General features: G+C 45.7%; 1 protein-coding gene across 1 annotated transcript; it reads right to left on the bottom strand.

Annotated features, from left to right (window-relative positions):
- Positions 1-13,963: 13,963 nt before the first annotated feature.
- On the bottom strand, positions 13,964-16,345 carry HSPA2 (heat shock protein family A (Hsp70) member 2). The gene has a single exon (XM_069858888.1). It carries the CDS (start codon positions 16,261-16,263, stop codon positions 14,359-14,361), a length of 1,905 nt encoding a protein of 634 aa, XP_069714989.1. The 5' UTR covers positions 16,264-16,345; the 3' UTR covers positions 13,964-14,358.
- Between the last annotated feature and the right edge of the window lie 2,912 nt (positions 16,346-19,257).

Genomic DNA, 19,257 nt, shown 5'->3' with positions numbered 1-19,257 from the left:
ATAAATCAGCCCCTCTTTATAACCAGGCTTCATGAATTGTGAAGTAGTCATTAGATGTTCTAAGAAAACAGTCAATCGATTCTCAGAGACTATTACAGGCTCCAGAAAATCTCTGAACTTTCTAACAGGCGCAGTTTGCAGCTCCATAATGCTTTCTCCCAAGGCACATCAGCCTCTCACCCAGCAGTTGCTAAACTATTCCCCTGGCATGCCCACTTCCACTCTGCAAGGTAGCAAGCGTGGTCACACACCCTTACTCGGTAACTGCTTTCCTAGCATATATCCCTCTTGTTGGAACATGTTTCTAGCACCTAAGTGTCATGTGAACCTGCTTTGCAAAGTATTTAGAAATGAAGTCTTAAAGCGATGAGACCCACAGCACAAATTAACACCCAGCAGACTCAGTTGCGACTACTTGGTGCTCTGTATTGCAAGCAGAAATGACTGGATGCTAATGTCATTACTGGGAAATGGCATTAAAAGGTTTAATGTGGTAGTAGTAATGATTTATTCAAATTACAGCATTACCCCATTCCAGGAGGACTGGGTCCAGCCACCTGGAAAGGGAGACGACAGTGATGCCATGCAACGTGAACAGCAGTGCACACCACGCCGGGGCAAAGCGGGGCTCAAACTCTCCCAGTAAATCTCTCTCTACATAGTCAGAGAAGCTTCTGCCCCAGAGAGCACAGAGGACGAGAGGACAGAGTACATAAACAGTGACACCAAGGGTGTAGGAAGGCAGCCCAGATTCCCAGCCATGTTAGCACTCCTGGTGCATGCAGTGCTGTGGATGTGCTGGTTAGCATGGAATTTAACTCAGAATAAAATAGATAACAACTTTCAGATATTTAGGCCCAAGTTCTTGGCTTCCTTTAGAATGGAAGGCTTTAGAACAGAAGGCTTTCAAACAGGTGAAAGGGTTATTTGTCTGCACATGTCAAGTGCAACATACATTTGGTGTTGTTTCCCACTGCACCTCACAGACAAGAGATTTCAAACCTCCCATATGTCATATTCTACTTCTTATACACTCTGGTCCCTCCACGAACAGCTACACACACAGAATTTTTGAAGCAAGCTCTAAATGACAGACCTCCTCACTGCTGCAAATGATAGTATGGGATGTAACTCATTTGCTTCTTTCAAGAGGAAGGCAGCATCTGAAAATATACAGAGGGGAAAAACAATGTTATATTTCCTCAAAAAAAATACCAGCAAGTACTCACATTTGACATCATCCAACGTTGCATATTTGTGTTGTAACCACTTTGAAAGCCTATGCTATTTTCCTTCTGTGTCAGCCTTCTCTCAGGGAACATTGCACTGCTCTCATCTTGGAAGATGCTAGTGGTTGACTGATACATAATTTTTAAGGACTCAGTGTTAATTCTAGTCTGAGAACATTAACATTATCTACCTGGTATGCACTCACTTCATTGCACTCGGTTTCAAAGGGACAGGCAATGAAATGTGTTTGACAGGTATCCTGAAGTAATTTTCAACTATTGTAACCACAAAACAGGCTGGGGATGTTGAGAAAAAGAGGACATTTCACCTCAAAGGTTGTGTCTGAAGTTGCTTTTTTAGTTGCTAATATAATAAATTGTGACTGTATTATTTAGATCAAAGAGGTTTTAAGTAATGGATGAAAGTCCCATTTATCCCATTTATGAATTTATAAAATTATTATTATTAATACTAATAATACTTCAATCTTTGAAGTGACTTACACAGTGAATTAATTACCTCGCAATACTCTTTAGGGTAGCTGAGAATTATTACCTGTTCTAAGCAAGCTGGACACAGCAACAAAGATGCTGAATGACTTTACCAAAGTTGTACCAGGCTAGTGCCTGAGCTAGCATTCACCACCAGGCATGTCTGGCTCTGTTTTTGTGTTCAGACCACTCATCCAGCCTGTTGAAATGACAGCTGGCTTCCTGTTCCACGTGTTTTGTTCAGACTTGATCCTCAAACAATGGATGAAAATATTCCCACACAAATAACCTTGTTTATTTTTGAGCTAGGCTAGTCAAATAGAAAAACCTCTCTACTGTCTTGACACGCATTTCCTGAAAGTGAATATTTTATTTTCCCTTAAGGTTTTCCTCAGTTGCTAGATTGGAGGTGACATACGGAGTATGAGCTTGCAGTAGTTTAATTCAATGTACATCCCATGATACAAAGGACTATCTACTTTGTCCTCTAACATTCACTGAGAAAACACCTGGGTTGTGGTGAGGTCCATGTGAGACATTGCTTTCAAAAACACAGAAGCAGAGAGTAAAGGGGCTTCCCTGGGTCTGTCTGCTCTATTTCCTGCCAGCACACAGTGTGCGCCACGTAAAATCTTAGAATCATAGAATGATAGAATCACAGAATCACCAGGTTGGAAGAGACCCACCGGATCATCGAGTCCAACCATTCCTATCAAAATCGTCAAGCAATCAATTTTAAATGCAATTTTAAGTGTAAACTGCTGTGTTCCAGAGCTTTTTTGGGGGATTGCTGAGGGCAGAGATGGGCAGAGGTCACTGGGGAGCTCAGTCCTCTCCCTGGGAGCTACCAGGCAGAGTCAGAAGCGTTCCCAAACCCAGCAGAGAAGCTGGCTGGAGCTGCTGAGACACAGACCATGAAAGGCACCTGCAGCAGCCGTGTGGCCAGGGGAGAGGTGAGCAACCTGGCTCCTCCATGACAAAGGCTTGGAAAATGCCCAGCAGCGTGTGACTGACCCAGCACCACCACACTACACTGCACTCCCTGCCCTGCATGTGAGAAGAGGGCAGGGGGGATAGAGTTAATGTGTTTGAGGGTTTGCCCCAGTAGTTTAAATGATGAAGTCCCAATCCACAACTGCCACAGAAATCCAAAGCACAGTTAAGTGCACTTTGTCCCCTGCAGAGCTGTGGTTTCCCTAAAGGTTTGCAGTCCTCCAGTGCTCACCATACATAACATCGACAACAAGGAACATCAGACTGTGGACCTCCACCTGCAGACATGTGGGGAGGCCTTTGGCTCTCACATCCAGCACTGCTGCTTCAGTGCACGGTGCACATTTCTAACACATAGCAGGACGTTCTTCTAACCATCCTTCTGTAGCGGGTTCAGCTTCAGAGCAGTGCGGAGTCCCTGTGGATTTCTGATTTTTCTCCATTAACATGATGGGATAAATGCCACAGAGCGACAGTTATGGAGCTCCGGTTTCAATCAAAAATAAAATGTAATAAAAAAAATTGTCCTGCACCTGATGTGCAGGCAAAACAATACTAGGACTCTGACTTTACCTTACTTGGAACTGCTGTATCAAGGCCTAAACCTGTCATTTGAAACTAAACATTATTCTTTTACCTTGCAAATTCACATCTCTTAATACCATAAGTATATGCCATAAATCCATGCTCAAGTTCCCAGACAAACTAAGTATTTATAGTGCAAGCAATGTGCACATAGGCCACTTTCCATCTTTCTTCAGTGTGCTTTTCACCCAGATGTTGTTTGTGTGTGTGTTATTTGAACAGAAGTTCTCTGAGATTAACAGTTGCCAGCATAAGAGGGAAAAACCTTGGATCTGTCCTTCATGAATAATTATCAAGAAATACTATTTATGAATAAATAATTGAAAGTTTGCTAATGAACATCAGTTCTTTGATTGCCAGTGCATGAAAAAAGACTGAGAAATCAAAGGAAGCCATGCATTAAAAAACACATTGCTTTTATTTGGTTTTTTTAAAATAAAATTTATGTAATTGCAGAGATTAAGAATCAGGAGAAAGGAAAGCTTTGTTTAAAAACTGAATATGTTATGCATGTTTCTGATATTCTGAGAATTTTACATAAACACCAGATAGACTCTTTAGGGAATGCCGGATAAAACTACTAGTAGCAGCAGTTTACACTTTCTACATATTTTTTAAAATCCATAGTAAAGAAAATCTCTTGGAAATAAGTAAGATCTATTAGTCCTTTCTTAAATAATGAAAGACTTGCAAATCCTTAATAATTATTTGTGGGTCATTTTAAAATCATAATTACTCTCATTGCTGAAAACCTTCTGCCTACAAATTTCAGCTGAGATAAATATTAAGGCTTTCTGTGACTTTTTGCTGGGCACCATTCATCCAGCCAGCCTCCAGGCTCTCACAAATCCTTGCTCAATCTAATTTGGTAGTAGAGCACTGGATACAACACACCAGAATAACTTCTTGTTAGCAGCCAGCAGCCCATGTCATGGTTAGAACACAGAGATGAACATTGGGAAACCATAGCTCTAGTCCTTTGATAAAAAGTGGTTATTTCGATTTTTGTCTCTTCTAATCTTTGGTTCCAGCTTTCTAATACTGGTTTATAAGTCTCAGAAGCAAAAGGCCATGGTAGTGATATGCCGTTATGTTGCACACAAGGGATTATGAACCATGAGAAAAAACCGAAAAGGTGGTAGCATGGCAGAGCAAGACCTACCAGCACGTCACAAGAAAGTGAAAAAGCCACTCCTGCGTCTTCAAAATACAGCTCAGCTGCTTCTCACCAATATCAATGGCTGATGACTGTCCCTGGCCACCCTGCTTCCTGGCTGGAGCAGTGGGAAAAGTCCCTGCCCTGGCCTTCCCACCCCATGGGGCCTCCCGTGTCCCCCGGGACAGCTCGCTGTCCCCTTGGAGCTGCAGATCCCAGCACGTAAATCCCTCTCCAGCCTGTGCTGTGGACTGGAATCCACTATGAGCTCCGCTCCTTCCCAGCTCTGCTAAACAGTTTCCATGGGTAACATTTTAGTCCAAACAGGGAAATAAAGTGTTTTCTATGCAGTAACATCTCCGCAGCCGCTCACTTGGGCTTACCGCCTTCTTTAACCGTCAGGAGCTGTAGAAGTTTTCCTAGTTACTGGCCCACGACTGGCAGCAGCGAAGGCAGCTGCATCTTGTCTGTCTGTTTGGGGCATTGATGCCTGTAGAGCACTCTGAATGTTCAACATACTTTTGCTTGAGACTTCACAAGTCTATCTACCAGGTCACGAGTCGCCTGTGACATGACCCAGGTCCCTATGCAAGCAATTAGTGCAAGATTTGCAAGCTGCCCCTGTGCTCTAAAGAAGGTCACCTAAGGGCATGATTTTGAGGGAGGGGTTTTGATCTGTGGGATATTGTGAAACATTTGCTTTTGCAAGCGGAGAATCTCTCATCATTCACAGTGGATCTTTGTCACGCATGACTGGTGCTGCTTAGATCGCACCCAAAATTGGTACAAGTTATACTGACAAAAGCATTTTTTGCCAATAGAAGTCAAGTTCACATGAAGGGTGAGGTTTCACATTATAGCTAAGCCAGCCTAATAGGTAGCTGTTGATGGAAGAAGCATTATCTTTGTGTTGATTTTTTATCTTCTCTGTTCCCACAGCAAGGCTGCTCCCTAAGCTGTCAAAACCAGTAGTCCAGAAAAAAAAAGAAATAAGAAGCTTTCTGTTAAGTTATTATTTTTACATCGGTTCACAGTGGGGTCAGAGAAGGGCCAGCAGAGATGCAGATAAAGATAAGGGGACAGGAGGAGAACCACATCTCTCAATACATCAGGTCATAAGGTGAAAACCAGGCACAATCTAGGAAAATTTTGTTAGTATGTTTGCACTAGGCCAGTGTGTATTTTGAAGAGATGGAAACACTTGACTTAAGACTTTGTTTAGACAGTTCAATTCAGTAAGACAGAAAGAACATTTCCTATTCTTTCAGCTCTTAAAGATGGTGTAATTCATTTATGCAATAGTTTCTAACTACAGAAAATACTCCTGAAAGCAACACTGAGATGTTGCTGACCACGTGGAAGAACACATGGACAATGCAATGCGGGGAAAGAACATCTCAATACAACAGTATGTCCCTAACTTCCCCCTCCTATTTCAATAGCCTTCCAAATACTGCATCTTTTCTCCTGTAGGTAGTCTGTAAAAGTTTATCCATGCTAACACAAACTGTCCACAGATAGCTAAGCAAGAATGTCAAATCATCCTGAAAATTCAGCTCTGGCTCTGTTCTCCACACCCATCTCTCTCTCTCTTTTTTTGACAATCATATTGTGTACGTTGTGTTTCCAGTTGCTATTGCAGGCTGCCAAGTACATATCCATGACTTGGCAGCCAAGTTACATATTTAAAAGGATGAGAGAAACAGGTTTGGGAACGACCTCAAATCTCACCCATGGCAGCCAGACAGCAGTAAAGAAATGGACACCCTGTCAGGGGAAAGTGGGAGGTATGGAACTGATGGCTCATCGACCCATTTTTATAGAGCAGGGCTGTCATCAGCCTCAGGAGATCATCGGGCCATCTTAGCTTCAGTAAAAGTCATGCCAAAAGAACTGGGAAAAGTAAAGGACATTGCACATAGTCAGGGCCACCTGTATTAGCACTCAGGGTGCAGGAGGCAGGGGAGAGGAGCCTTCCGTTGTACTAGTGTTGGGAGCAAATTGGCAGAAAAAGCCCAGATGAAAGATAAGGAGAAACTAAGAATGAGAACGACCTGCAGGGAAAAGAACTGTGAATGTAAGAGTGGGACTGAGAGCTAAAGACAGAGCTGGCTAGGCAGGCAGGGAAGGCCCGAGAATCAGTGCAGCAGACAGGTAACTAGGTGGAAATGAAGAAAATCTGGAAGGGATTTGTGGAGAGTGGGACAGAATTGGCTCTGGCCAAGCACAGGCACCAGGACAGGTAACAGTGCCAGGGGAACCAGGAGACTGACCGAGTTACCAGTGCAGGAGACAGGATGCTTAGATGCAGCACTGTACTACCCGTAACCAAGTGCTTGCTGGAGATCAGTTCAGACCAAGTATTTAATGAGCTAAGGGTGCAGAGGTGGGCACCGAATATCCCACCCATGCTGATGACTCAAACAGATATTAGCCTGAAAAATAAAATTCAAAGCCTGGCATTGTGTAGCAAAGGAGATTAGTGTCTGTGGAATCCCTGCTTCAGCTGTTGCAAGAGTTGGAAGCTATAAAAGGAGTAAGCCAGGAGATTACAATAAGTGAAATTAGTGTTTAATGGTTGATGCAGTTGAAGGCTATGTGGGAAACGGATTTCCACATGGGCTTCAGTCACAGAAAGCCACGCAAATCACTCCAACACACATTCAACCCTAATGACTACTATTTGTATGCTCTTTTCTTTCTCAGTGAATGGCCTGGCTTTATGAAAGTCTGACATGCAGGACTAGACACCAACAGCTATGACAGAAGCCAAGAGGAACTCTAAACAGCCCAAGAAGTGTATGATACAAATCTGAAAGCAACAGTTCCTTGGCATTTCCAGAAGAGCCCATAATAGACAGATGGTGTTTGGCTTTCAGTGTCTTGTTTTATCACCTTCTCCCTGTAAGAATTACACACATCTTGGGGGTGAAAACTCAATGTTTAACATCATGAAGCATTCAAGATGCAATGGTGGATCCACAGGCAACATCCTAAGGAATAATTCTTCTCCAGAGCTGGGGCTGGGCAGCACACAGCTAATACAGTGTATATTGAACTGGGAAATATTACCTTCTTAGCATATACACTGCCCATTGTGAGCACTGACCAAGGCAGGTGCCCTACAGATGAAAAAAAAACCCACCCCGTTACTGTGTAATTAAAAACTGGGTTATGATGTATAAGCACAACGAAAGAAGAAATAGGCTTGTCCTGGTCATAATTCTGAACAACTGAGCTTGCAGACCTTGCAGGCTTTTAATGTTGTTTCTTGTGGTATCTGTGTGTCCGTGTGCATCCCAGTAACTGGGGACACTCAACAGTATGTGTATGCATCCATTCTTTAGGTATATCTAATGTTTCATTTGGATATCACACCCAGAAAATAAACACACTCATAAACCCAACAAAAATATCACTGACTCACCATCCAGTCCTTCACCTCTTTTCTGCCTCTCATTTCTTCTCACTGTGTGAAGTCTCTGTTTTCCATACCCACCATATTAATTTCCTCCTCTCTTCCCAGGGGTGGTTAAATGTCAGCCCTGATTTCTCTGGGAATGTTAGACTCTGTGTGCATGCACTGCTGTTTGTACTAGACACAGAAGTACAGAATCCAGTTTCACAGTAGCTAATACTTAGTCCATGACTATGCCATTTACCTGCCAAGTACTTCTGCCTGCTCATTAAAACCAGGATCGTGCTATATGAATGGAATAAATAATGCCCTTAGGCGCAATGCTCTGAGCCCCAGCGTGTTTCTTCACTTCAGAATTGTGCAAAATCGAAGCTCCTACTTGTTTGTTTTCAGCACTTTTCACTGTTTTTCATGTCAACACAGCTGCCTTTCTGTCCTGAACCCTGTATCATCCAAAGCAAAGTAATAAGGTAGCTGCACTGTCACTTCTGGAGAGATACAGCGTCCACCTCATGTCCTCACATCCCTGGGACAACGCCCACCAGTCTTGCCCCGGGTTCAGAGCCCTGTGGCCTGGCCACATGCCACGTTCAGTGGCGACAACATCCACAGAGGCAAACTAGCTAAAAGTGTTGGACAGGCAAAGGCAGAATTAGCTACCAAGTCCAGACTGAAGGGCTAAGGGTGATCAGGTGGCAATGATTGCCTAGCGCCGCTTACGGGAACCCAGGCTGCATTTGGAAAGCCAGAAAAACCAGCTGCACATTCTTTTACTGAAATCCTCATGCAATTACTCCCTCTGCGTGGTTTTATCAGATGAGATTATTGAACATCAGCAGTTGTCAGCTGTTTTCATGCAGCTAGGCATTTGCCTTGTGCTCCTAACAATCAACCTTTTGTTATTAACATCTCTCTAACAGAAAGGAAGAAGTCTTTAAATGCACCCTCCTGCTCAACAGGTATTTTCAAAATTTGGGTTTTGATTCTGTATTCTGAGGTGCTCAGAAATCTATGGAGCTTAACAAAAATGTCATAGCCTAGTTTCTAGTTCTTCTGTAGGATATAATAACCACCTCCCTGCTACAGAGTCGGGGGGGGAGAGAAAATTTTGTAGAGGTGTACTATAGAAAATATCTTCTCTATTCAATCCTGTGAGATTTGAAGGTAATTGCAGCAGAGAACCTTATTTTTAGTTTATGACAGAGACTTTTTAGCTTAATAGATGTTTTAGCTTATTTATTTTCCACCTGCAGCACTGGGGCTAGGACTAAGGACTCACTAGCATCAGTTGTCTTCAAGCAGGCTGTGTTAGTACATTTGCGAACTTGTTGTGAATGAGGTCTGCAGGAAAATAAGGAGCCTGCCAAATGAGAAACAAACATCGTTTGGAAAGAACCGTGTTTATGTTTTTAGACACAGCCTGGCAAAAAGAAATGCAGCTTTCAGCTCTGACATGTGATTGCCAGGCTGTCAGTTCAACTGTGCAACAGCTCTTACAGGGACTGATAGAAAATATTGTATGATGCCTGTCAGTGAATAGCAAGGCAACCAAGATCCCTTAACCCATGGGGGTTTCTGTAGAGTCCTCCCTGAAATACACAGCATTGGCACTTCTGGAAGTGGTTTTGTCTCTTCAATCCTACTCAAAATAGATTTTTAACTGCTGACCTGGTATCATTTGGAGCAACGATACATTTTGAACTGCTCCAACAGATAGGGCAGAGGTGTTGCTAACTGCTACCTAGGCATAAGCAAGAATGACCTCATGCTTCTTGGTCCAGGATACAACAGCGATCTATCAACTCTTGCACAGGCCAACACACAAAACACAATTCCTGAATGGTGGGAGAGAGTATCTTCAGCAATGGAAAAGGAACACAAATTTCCTATAATGCTCTGGCTTTTCCTTTAAAGAAAGACTACAGCAATGTGTTGGCTCTTAGAGAGAAATTTATCCCCTCTCTAACATTCCTGGCTGGTGCTGTTATTGGGATGACAAGAGGAACCAGCTTGTCTGTGCCTCCACCCTACTGATGCAGAAGAGAGTAAAGGCAAATGGGTCATGCAAGGGTGGATCAGGAGTTTTTAATACTGCTGTTTCATATGTGGAAGCGAAAATATGTTGTTGCATCTGGAAATGCTGGCCTGCCCGAGTATATAATCACTGTGCTGCTGCAAGCAAAATCCACTCTAGAGGCGAGTCTACACTATAGGCTTCTGCCTGCATAAATATGTGGATGAGAGCGGCAGAGATGTGATACCTGACCCACATAGGTATGCTAAGGAAGCTTTACTAGCATAACTTGTTTCGCTGTGGGGTAGGGAGGGGTGATAACTTTCCTGTGATGAGCAACTACAGAACATAATGTTGCTGCTGTAAGGGCATCCACATGCTTTGCTGGTTTAATTCCACAGGATTCCCATGTGCCAAGACACAGTGTCCCCAGTAAAGGCAAACGTTAGACCACCATGTGATTTCTAAAGGGACAAATTAGGCAAAACTCATGTCAGGCACAGGGATGGGCAAAGAAGGAGGAGTGTGGAATATCTTTTAAATAAGTAAAGCTGGAAATGCTATTACATTGCAATGCACTGATGAGACTGAAAAAAAGGTATTTTAAAATTAAATATGCATGCTAGGTTTAAGTGAGTGCTTTCTAATGTGATGCCTTGCATTTCACCTAAAGGCCAAGACTGGAAATGTGAATTCCCCAAACACTTCCTTCTTGAACTTCATGCGTATCCATGGGAGTGGCTCACAATGTGGAAGGCAAAATATATGGTGCAGTCCTAAAATGCCACATTTCCTTCAGTTGTCACCCCATGGCCGCGCCCCAGAGTGTCCCGAACCTTCAAGGAGAACCTTTCAAATAAATGGCAGGCAGCTCCCAAGAGGAAGGCTGCCCAGCCTGCAGGACTCCATGCAGTGTCTCCTGAGATAAAAGAAAGGCTGTCAGGATATATTCATTCCTGTTTTCAAGATGGTATCACAAGGGAAACAGCAGGGCTGCAGCCTGTCTGCTGAGCCCTCTGTGCAGAGCTTCAAACGGACGCTTCGGAGGCGGCAGGGCACAGGGCTGACTCACCCGGCCAGATGGGTGGACGGAGCCTGTCCGAGCACAACACAGCTTTCCAGCTTCTGAGTGGGTTGCTCTCAGACAGCTCTCCTGCCCTCGGCTCCCTCTGAGGGCTCTTGCATGGCACATTAGTTTGTTAATGCTTGTGGCTTTGCCATTTTTAGGTTCTCCCCTGCAAAGCGACGGTGGGGAATTGCGGGGTGACCTGCATCTCACACAGGAGTGATTGCTCTGCATTGCGATGCACCTGGCTGTACCAGGAGCAAGGTCCTAAGGCACTTAAGGGTTTTAATTTAGGTGATTAAATTTTTCAGTATTAATGCTACGGGTGTTCCTCTATATAAAATAATACCATGCGCATAAACTTGATCAGCAAATACAAGGAGCCATCAAAAGTTAGCACTGCGGTTACACAAGTGCTACAAAGCTATAGCCACTTTTTAACCTTCCTATGGGCTTGGCCTCCTGCAGAGCCCTGTTTAAGAAGAGGCAAAGTTCAGAAACCCAGGCCTGTGATTTTGACAGGATGTGCCTTTCCCTGTGAGTCAGGACAGTAAAGCGAGGACAGACGCTGAGTGCAGAAGCAATGAAACTGCAGATTTTAGACAAGATTATTTTCCTAGCTTTGCCAAATTTGAAACATTCAGCTCCTCCCCAGAACTGCATGCACCTATTCTCAAGTGAGGAACATCATTTTCCCCCTCATTTACTTTATAGACGAAACTGAGGGGAAACAGGCAGACCCACTGGAGTCAGTGGCAACTTTCTACTAACTTAAACAGGATCAGAGTTTCATTCTACAGCAAGTACAATACACTGAAAATCAACTTGAAGTTATTCTTTGTTTTAAAAACTAAGTAAACGAATGCAAGGAATCTTACTCTGAGCCTTTAGGTTTTCTGCCTCTTGCATTTTTTTTCGGGGGTGGGGGGATGGTGTTCACATATTTGAAAAACCTATTTTGTGCCTCAAGACTCAATTTTTTTTTCCAATCATATACTTCAGAAGAACTTTCTTCTCCTCTACATAACCCACAGTCTAGGTCTGTCCATACTAAAAAAATATCCCTCTCCCGGGGAACAGAAAATACAATTACTCCAGTGTTAACCTATTCATGTCCTGAGTCCTGGAATATTTTAACCATCTGGACAGGTACTTTACTTCTGGGGTCTCTGTTACTGTTACTCCCTGCCTGTTCCACTGCTGAAATGGGTGCTGAGCAGCAGGGTCTGAGGTGAGGGAAAGGACAGACAACAGCACAAGTGTGAGACAAGCTGTCTGCTGTGTACGTCTGGCTACATTAGCTCTGCAATACACTTCAATAGATGTTTAGGAAAAACATCCAAAAATTGTGTTTAATAACTGGGAACTAATGCTGAGGAATGCACACGGAGGGCTGAAAAGTAAAGGAAACTATGCAGCAAGGGTAATTACCACTTAGCTAATAGAAAATAAAGTTAATCTGCATTTACAATGAACATGGGTGCTACCTAATCCTTACTGTCATCCCATAGTAGTGGCATTTCTGTTAAGAAGAGTGTATCTGACAAAGTATTACAGTCTGCAATAACAGCTTTTCACTTACAGATAATCTACTGCTATTCATAAGCATACTTACCTCTTAGTTCCTATAAAATAAAAAAGAAAAGTCACAGCATCTTCTCATTCTTGGGGGTCCTATGTGTGTTACAGCCTGGCAATGAAGACGCTGATCTTCAGGAAAATGCTGTGCACATCAAGACCAGGAGCACTCAGGAGGAGCCGAGCTGCTGTAATTGACTTCTCAAGTTCCCCTGGGATGGCACTGCCATTTACCTAGGAACCATTCAATACACTTGAAATAATTTTGAATCACTTGCAACAACAGCTGATCAAAAAAGCTTTTTACAAGCCTCGTGTTCCCCTGTGGTGACCAAAACCCCTTTCTGCAGCCAGTGAAGAAAAACCCGCAGTCAGTGCCCTGGCAAACCAGCCAAGAGAAGTAACGCAGTAAACCAGAGTTTCACCTCTCTGCAGATTGTTAAATACCGAATACATTTAATTTTGCCTGCCCTCTCATTACAAAACATATTTTAGACTTTTTTTTTAATACATGCCATCTACAGGCTTGTATAAATGGGGGTCCTAAAATTTCTCAGCCCGCAGGGCAGCGCCTGCGTTTCCCAGTGTTCCCACTCCCTAGTGAAAAACAAAACACAAACAGGGCGATAGTTCCCCGAGCTGCCCACTGCTCTGCAGTTTTTTTCCCTTAAAGGACAAGGCTGTCCAAAATGTGCGTGTCAGGCTCCTCCATTAGATCTAGTTAATTCACAGCTCCTCCAACTCTAAATGCCACAGGGTTTTGGTTTCTGAAAGAAATGCAGAGCTCTGGAGATGGTTTCCAGCAAAGCCAGACAAATTTAACTGCTCCAGGTTTTGCCTATTTACCAATTTCAGCATCCCAGCTCAGCACTCTCAGCTTTCCCTGGAAGCTGTACTTTTGATTGTCTTAAAGGAGTTAAAAAAACCATATTCAGTAAAACAGTGAAAGCTCAGCTTGCATACAAGCAACCCAAAAATAACTCAGCAATTTATACAGTGAGCCATAACCAGTCTCTATTTTATCAAGCCCAGCCGCCTGCCAAGCAGGACTATTTTTGTTGTCCTTACTTCCCTGCTGTTTTATTCCATGACATGAACAGGGTAAGCTACTCTGGGCTTCCACTGCCGAAGCAGGCGAAGAGCAGCTCCTGCCTGAAAACACTACACCAAACTCGGGAAAAACTTCCCCCCTCCCTCCCCGTGGTAGCCAGGAGCTCCACTCACATCAGCCCCAGAGCTAGGGGTCTGCACCACCAGCTTTCTCTCCCCTGTGGGGAGAGTGTCTTCAATCCCCACGCTGGGTTCACTACAACATCAAACCCACCCCATGGTGGGACTCCCAGAGAGCTGAGGGGCTGTGGGCAGCATGCCACCAGCAAAGTCTTCCTCACCCACCCCATCCCCGCCCCATCAGAGAGAAGAGGAGGATAGGTTTATGCTTTAAATACATTTTATTTATTACCAAAATTTCCAGAAGCCGAATTTGGCATTTTTTTTTTTTTTGCAATCTTCCATAAAGATTTTTCATGCATAACTTGAAAACTGTCAACTGCAACAGTCAAGTGGTTACTTTAGAAGAAACACTTTGTTACAAACATCCAGAGTACAAACAGCTGTATCAGAATTAACAAAACTTGTCTATTACTAACCTTACAAAGCAGGAGTGCCTTTCCTTTTATCAAAACCAAGCTGACAGATCTGCCTTTATACACACCCAAGAGAATAAACTCTGTTATCCGCAAGGACGTTTTCCTTTAACGTTAGAAAAAAAATACAAAGCAAAGAATGGAGGAACTGTCCATAAACCAGTCTGTGCTGCAGTCCTCTTTAATCTACTTCTTCGATGGTGGGGCCACCGGAGCCACCCGCCCCGGCCCCCCCAGCTCCCTGGTACAATTTTGTGACAATCGGGTTGCAGAGTTTCTCCAACTCTTTCTGCTTGTGCTCATACTCTTCCTTCTCAGCCATCTGGTTGCGATCGAGCCAAGAGATCACCTCCTGACACTTGTCGAGCACTCTCTGCTTGTCCTGGTCGCTGATCTTTCCCTTCAGTTTATCATCCTCCACCGTCTGCTTCATGTTGTACGTGTAGGACTCGAGGGAGTTCTTGGCTCCCACCCGCTCTCGGTTAGCTTCATCCTCCGCTTTGTACTTCTCTGCTTCTTGCACCATACGGTCAATGTCATCCTTGCTCAGGCGACCCTTGTCATTGGTGATGGTGATCTTGTTCTCCTTACCAGTGCTCTTGTCCACGGCGCTGACGTTCAGGATGCCATTGGCATCGATGTCAAAAGTGACCTCGATCTGGGGGACTCCACGGGGTGCTGGGGGGATGCCCGTGAGGTCAAACTTGCCCAGCAAGTTGTTGTCCTTCGTCATGGCCCTCTCACCCTCGTACACCTGGACGAGGACGCTGCTCTGGTTGTCTGAGTAGGTGGTGAAGGTCTGAGTTTGTTTGGTGGGAATGGTGGTGTTACGCTTGATGAGAGCAGTCATCACTCCACCAGCCGTCTCAATGCCCAGGGACAGAGGGGTGACATCCAACAGCAGCAGATCCTGCACGTTCTCAGACTTGTCTCCCATGAGGATAGCTGCTTGCACTGCGGCGCCGTAGGCAACAGCTTCATCAGGGTTGATGCTCTTGTTGAGCTCTTTGCCATTGAAGAAGTCCTGTAGCAGCTTTTGGATCTTGGGGATACGAGTAGAGCCACCCACCAGCACGATCTCCTGGATCTGGCCCTTGTCTAGCTTGGCATCACGCAGGGCCTTCTCCACTGGCTCCAGGGTGCCACGGAAGAGATCAGCATTAAGCTCCTCGAAGCGGGCACGAGTAATGGAAGTGTAGAAGTCAATGCCCTCGTAGAGGGAGTCGATCTCGATGCTAGCCTGCGTGGAAGAGCTGAGAGTGCGCTTTGCCCTCTCACAAGCCGTACGCAGCCGCCTCACTGCTCGCTTGTTACCAGCAATGTCACGCTTGTGCTTGCGCTTGAATTCTTCCACAAAGTGGTTCACCATGCGGTTGTCAAAGTCCTCCCCACCCAGGTGGGTGTCACCAGCTGTGGACTTCACCTCGAAGATGCCATCCTCAATGGTAAGGATGGACACATCAAAAGTGCCCCCTCCCAAGTCAAAGATGAGCACATTCTTCTCCCCAGCCCGGGTACCTTTCTTGTCCAAGCCATAGGCTATGGCAGCAGCCGTGGGCTCATTGATAATACGCATCACGTTGAGGCCAGTGATGGTACCAGCATCTTTGGTAGCCTGGCGCTGGGAGTCATTGAAGTAAGCTGGCACCGTGATGACAGCATTCTGCACCTTGCGCCCCAGATAGGCCTCGGCGATCTCCTTCATCTTCGTCAGCACCATGGAGCTGATCTCCTCCGGGAAGAAGGTCTTCATCTCACCCTTGTACTCCACCTGCACCTTGGGCTTGCCGCCCTCGTTGACCACGCGGAAGGGCCAGTGCTTCATGTCTGACTGCACTGTGGGGTCGTCGTACTTGCGGCCGATGAGGCGCTTGGCGTCGAAGATGGTGTTGGTGGGGTTCATGGCCACCTGGTTCTTGGCGGCATCCCCGATGAGGCGCTCGGTGTCGGTGAAGGCCACGTAGCTGGGCGTGGTGCGGTTGCCCTGGTCGTTGGCGATGATCTCCACTTTGCCATGCTGGAAGACGCCCACGCAGGAGTACGTGGTGCCCAGGTCGATGCCGATCGCCGGCCCCTTGCCTGACATGATGACAGCTTCCCCACTACCAGCTCCTCACTCGCGCTCTGCCGGCTTCGCCCCGTCCCGCTCCCGCTCGCTTCGCGGCGCGATGTGGCTGCCCGCGCCGCCGCCGCCCCTTTTATAGCCCGCCCCGCCGCCTTCTCGAACCTGCCAGAACCCCGGCGGCCAATCTGGGCGCCGCCCGGGCGCCGCTGGCCAATCGCGGCCGTGAGCTACCGCGGGGCGCCCGCCCCCCCGCCTCTCCTGGCCAATCAGAGCCGCGGATTCACACCCTCGCCCCGCCCTCCTCCCCCCTCCCTCCGCGGCCAGACCGCGCTTCTTCCGGGTTGCTTCTCGCTCCGCCGACCAATCACCGCTGGCGCTTCGCCTTCGCCCCGCCCCAGCTCGGCGAAAGGCTGGAAAGTTCCAGGCGGGAGGGGCGGGGATTGACGTCAGCGCTGCCCAATGGGGAGCGAGGGGCGGGGGTTGACGTCAGCGCTGCCCAATGGGGAGTGAGGGGGCGGTCGAGGGGCGGGGATTAACGTCAGCGCTTCCCAATTGGGGCGTGGCCGGGCGGGAGCCCCCCCCACCCGCGGTCGCCATTACCCTCTGCTGTGCGCACGTAGCAGCGGGGAGCGGGGGAGTGGGTCTGTGCTCCCCTCCCAGCGTCCGTAATCCCTGAAGAGTTCACATCCAAGGCTGCCTGTCCGCTCCCCGCCCGCTGGTGGGGAATTTACCCTTATTTGGTCGCGAGGCGGCGGAGAATCCACCCGCAGACACTCAACCCCCACCCCACACACGCCGGGGCGGGGCTGCGGGGCTGGGGCTGGTTCTCCCCCCTCCGAAAGAAGCAGGAGGGCGTGTAGGAGCCGTGGGGAGCGTGCTTGGAAAGCCCTCTGGATATTTGTGTGTTGTGTAATGCGGAACGGCCTTGCGCCTACGTGTGGCACCAGCTCTGGGGCTGCTTCCGTGGGGAACGCGTTAAACACAAATCCGCGGCGGTTCCGCCGAGTTATTCCTCCTTACTGTGAGACGAAACGCTTCAAGATATTGCTGTTGTAGTAAGGAAAGCGAAATACCATGCCAGCTTCTGTGGGAATGTGCTAAACGTAGAAATGTGCAGCGGTTCCTCCAAGTTATTCCTCCTTACAAACACTTGCAAATATTCTGATTCTAGCAAGGAAAGTGAAATACAGTGCCAGCTTTAATGGGAGATCTGCTGCGGTTCCTCCAGGTTGTTCCTCCTTACTTAAAGACAAAACACTTCCAAGTAGTCCCATTTTAGTAAGGAAAGTGAAATACCGTGCCAGCTTTGGTGGGAATGTATTAAACATGGAAATCTGTAGCGGTCCCTTCAAGTTACTCTTCCTTACAAACACTTCAAAATATTCTTGAGCAGCTTAGTCTAGTGGGAGGTGTCCCTACCCATCGCAGTGGGGTTGGAACTGGATGATCTTTGAGGTCCCTTCTAACCCAAGTTATTCTGTGATTCTACGATTGATTCTATGATTCCTGTGCCAGCTTTGATGGGGATGCATTAAACACAGAAATCTGCAGCAGTTCCTCCAAGTTATTCCTCCTTACTTAGAGATAAAACACTTCAAAATATTTCTGTTCTAGTAAGGAAAGCAAAATACCATGCCAGCTTTGATGGGAATACATTAAACATGGAAATCTGCAGCGGTTCCTCCAAGTTATTCTTCCTTACAAATGCTTCAAAATATTCCCGTTCTAGTAAGGAAAGTGAAATACCATGCCAAGATCTTTTCTTTTCCTCTAGGATACTTAGTAAGGAGCTCCTTTTCCATAGTTACTTCAAAAGCATAGCTAAAGTCTGCTACCCATAGACTTTACACGCAAGAAGGATTAAATACACTGAATGCTTTAAGTCATTCATTAATCTTGTCCCCAGCTTTCAGCATTATGCTATAGTAGACATCAGAAAATATTTGTTAACAACTTTTCCTCTAATGATTTGTGTCCATGCAGTTATTACAGATAGTGTAACTCCCGTTCAAAAACATCCATGTTTCTACTAGTGTATTTTTACGAGACATGAGGATTCCACCCCTTTTGTGTAGTATGCGTGGTGTAGTTTGGAGATGGAAGAGCTTCAGTTTCTGACAGTAAATACTGTACTTGCTTACATAACTATTATTCTTCCACAGATGCTTGTGATTTTTTTATCATGGGCTCTGACCTTGTAGAAATCCAAACGAAGTCAATGGAAAATGGAAACTGTCAGCTCTCCCTTCCTCCCACAGGAGCCGCTCTGTATACACCGTATGCATATTTCTTTGATGGGAAGGGTGCCAGTTTCTCCTGTAGTTAAACTGGTGACTGATTCATCTCTGAACTATCTCTTCCTGTAATTCACTGCTACTTTATTCAGTTGATGGTATCATATGGAACAGGGAGAAATGCCAGAGGAATACAAAGAGAGCTGGTTGATAAATCCTGTTTCAGCTGAAAAGTAGATATTATTATTTGTATCTTCGTGAGGATTGTCCCTTAGGAGCACTAGAAATGCACGAGAACCCATTTTGGTAGCTACAGTACAAACTCAGCCTCTCTGAAACAGAGTAAAAAGAGGATTCTTGCCTCAAAAACATATGTACAGAAGCAAGAGGTAGAGAGAACAAATGGACTAAGACATAATGCAACAATATTGATGAGCACAATAAGAAGTCTCTGCAGCAGAATTAATTTTATATCTCATTTAAGTGTAGCTGTAATCAAACAGGTTTTATCAGATTTAAAAGTGACATTTCATTAATTTCACCCAATGCGTCTAGCTATGTGTTTTATCAGCCCAGGCACAAAATAGTATGACAGCTCCAGAAAACTTGTTTGGGTTTCCCTTGGCCCAATAACTAGTACAGCCCTGGTATGGTTGTGCTGATATCCAGATGTAGTGATAACCTGGTAAAGACGTGTTTGCACTTAATAGATTGCTGCTTATGCTGATAGTACTCCCTCAGTCCTATTTACTTCATCATTTGAATTGTTGTTTTGCTAGAG

Source organism: Phaenicophaeus curvirostris, chromosome 5 (assembly GCF_032191515.1).
Source record: "Phaenicophaeus curvirostris isolate KB17595 chromosome 5, BPBGC_Pcur_1.0, whole genome shotgun sequence".
NCBI lineage: Eukaryota > Metazoa > Chordata > Aves > Cuculiformes > Cuculidae > Phaenicophaeus > Phaenicophaeus curvirostris.
Note: the sequence above shows the minus strand (reverse complement) of the source record. Positions and strands in the feature narration are given on the sequence as shown.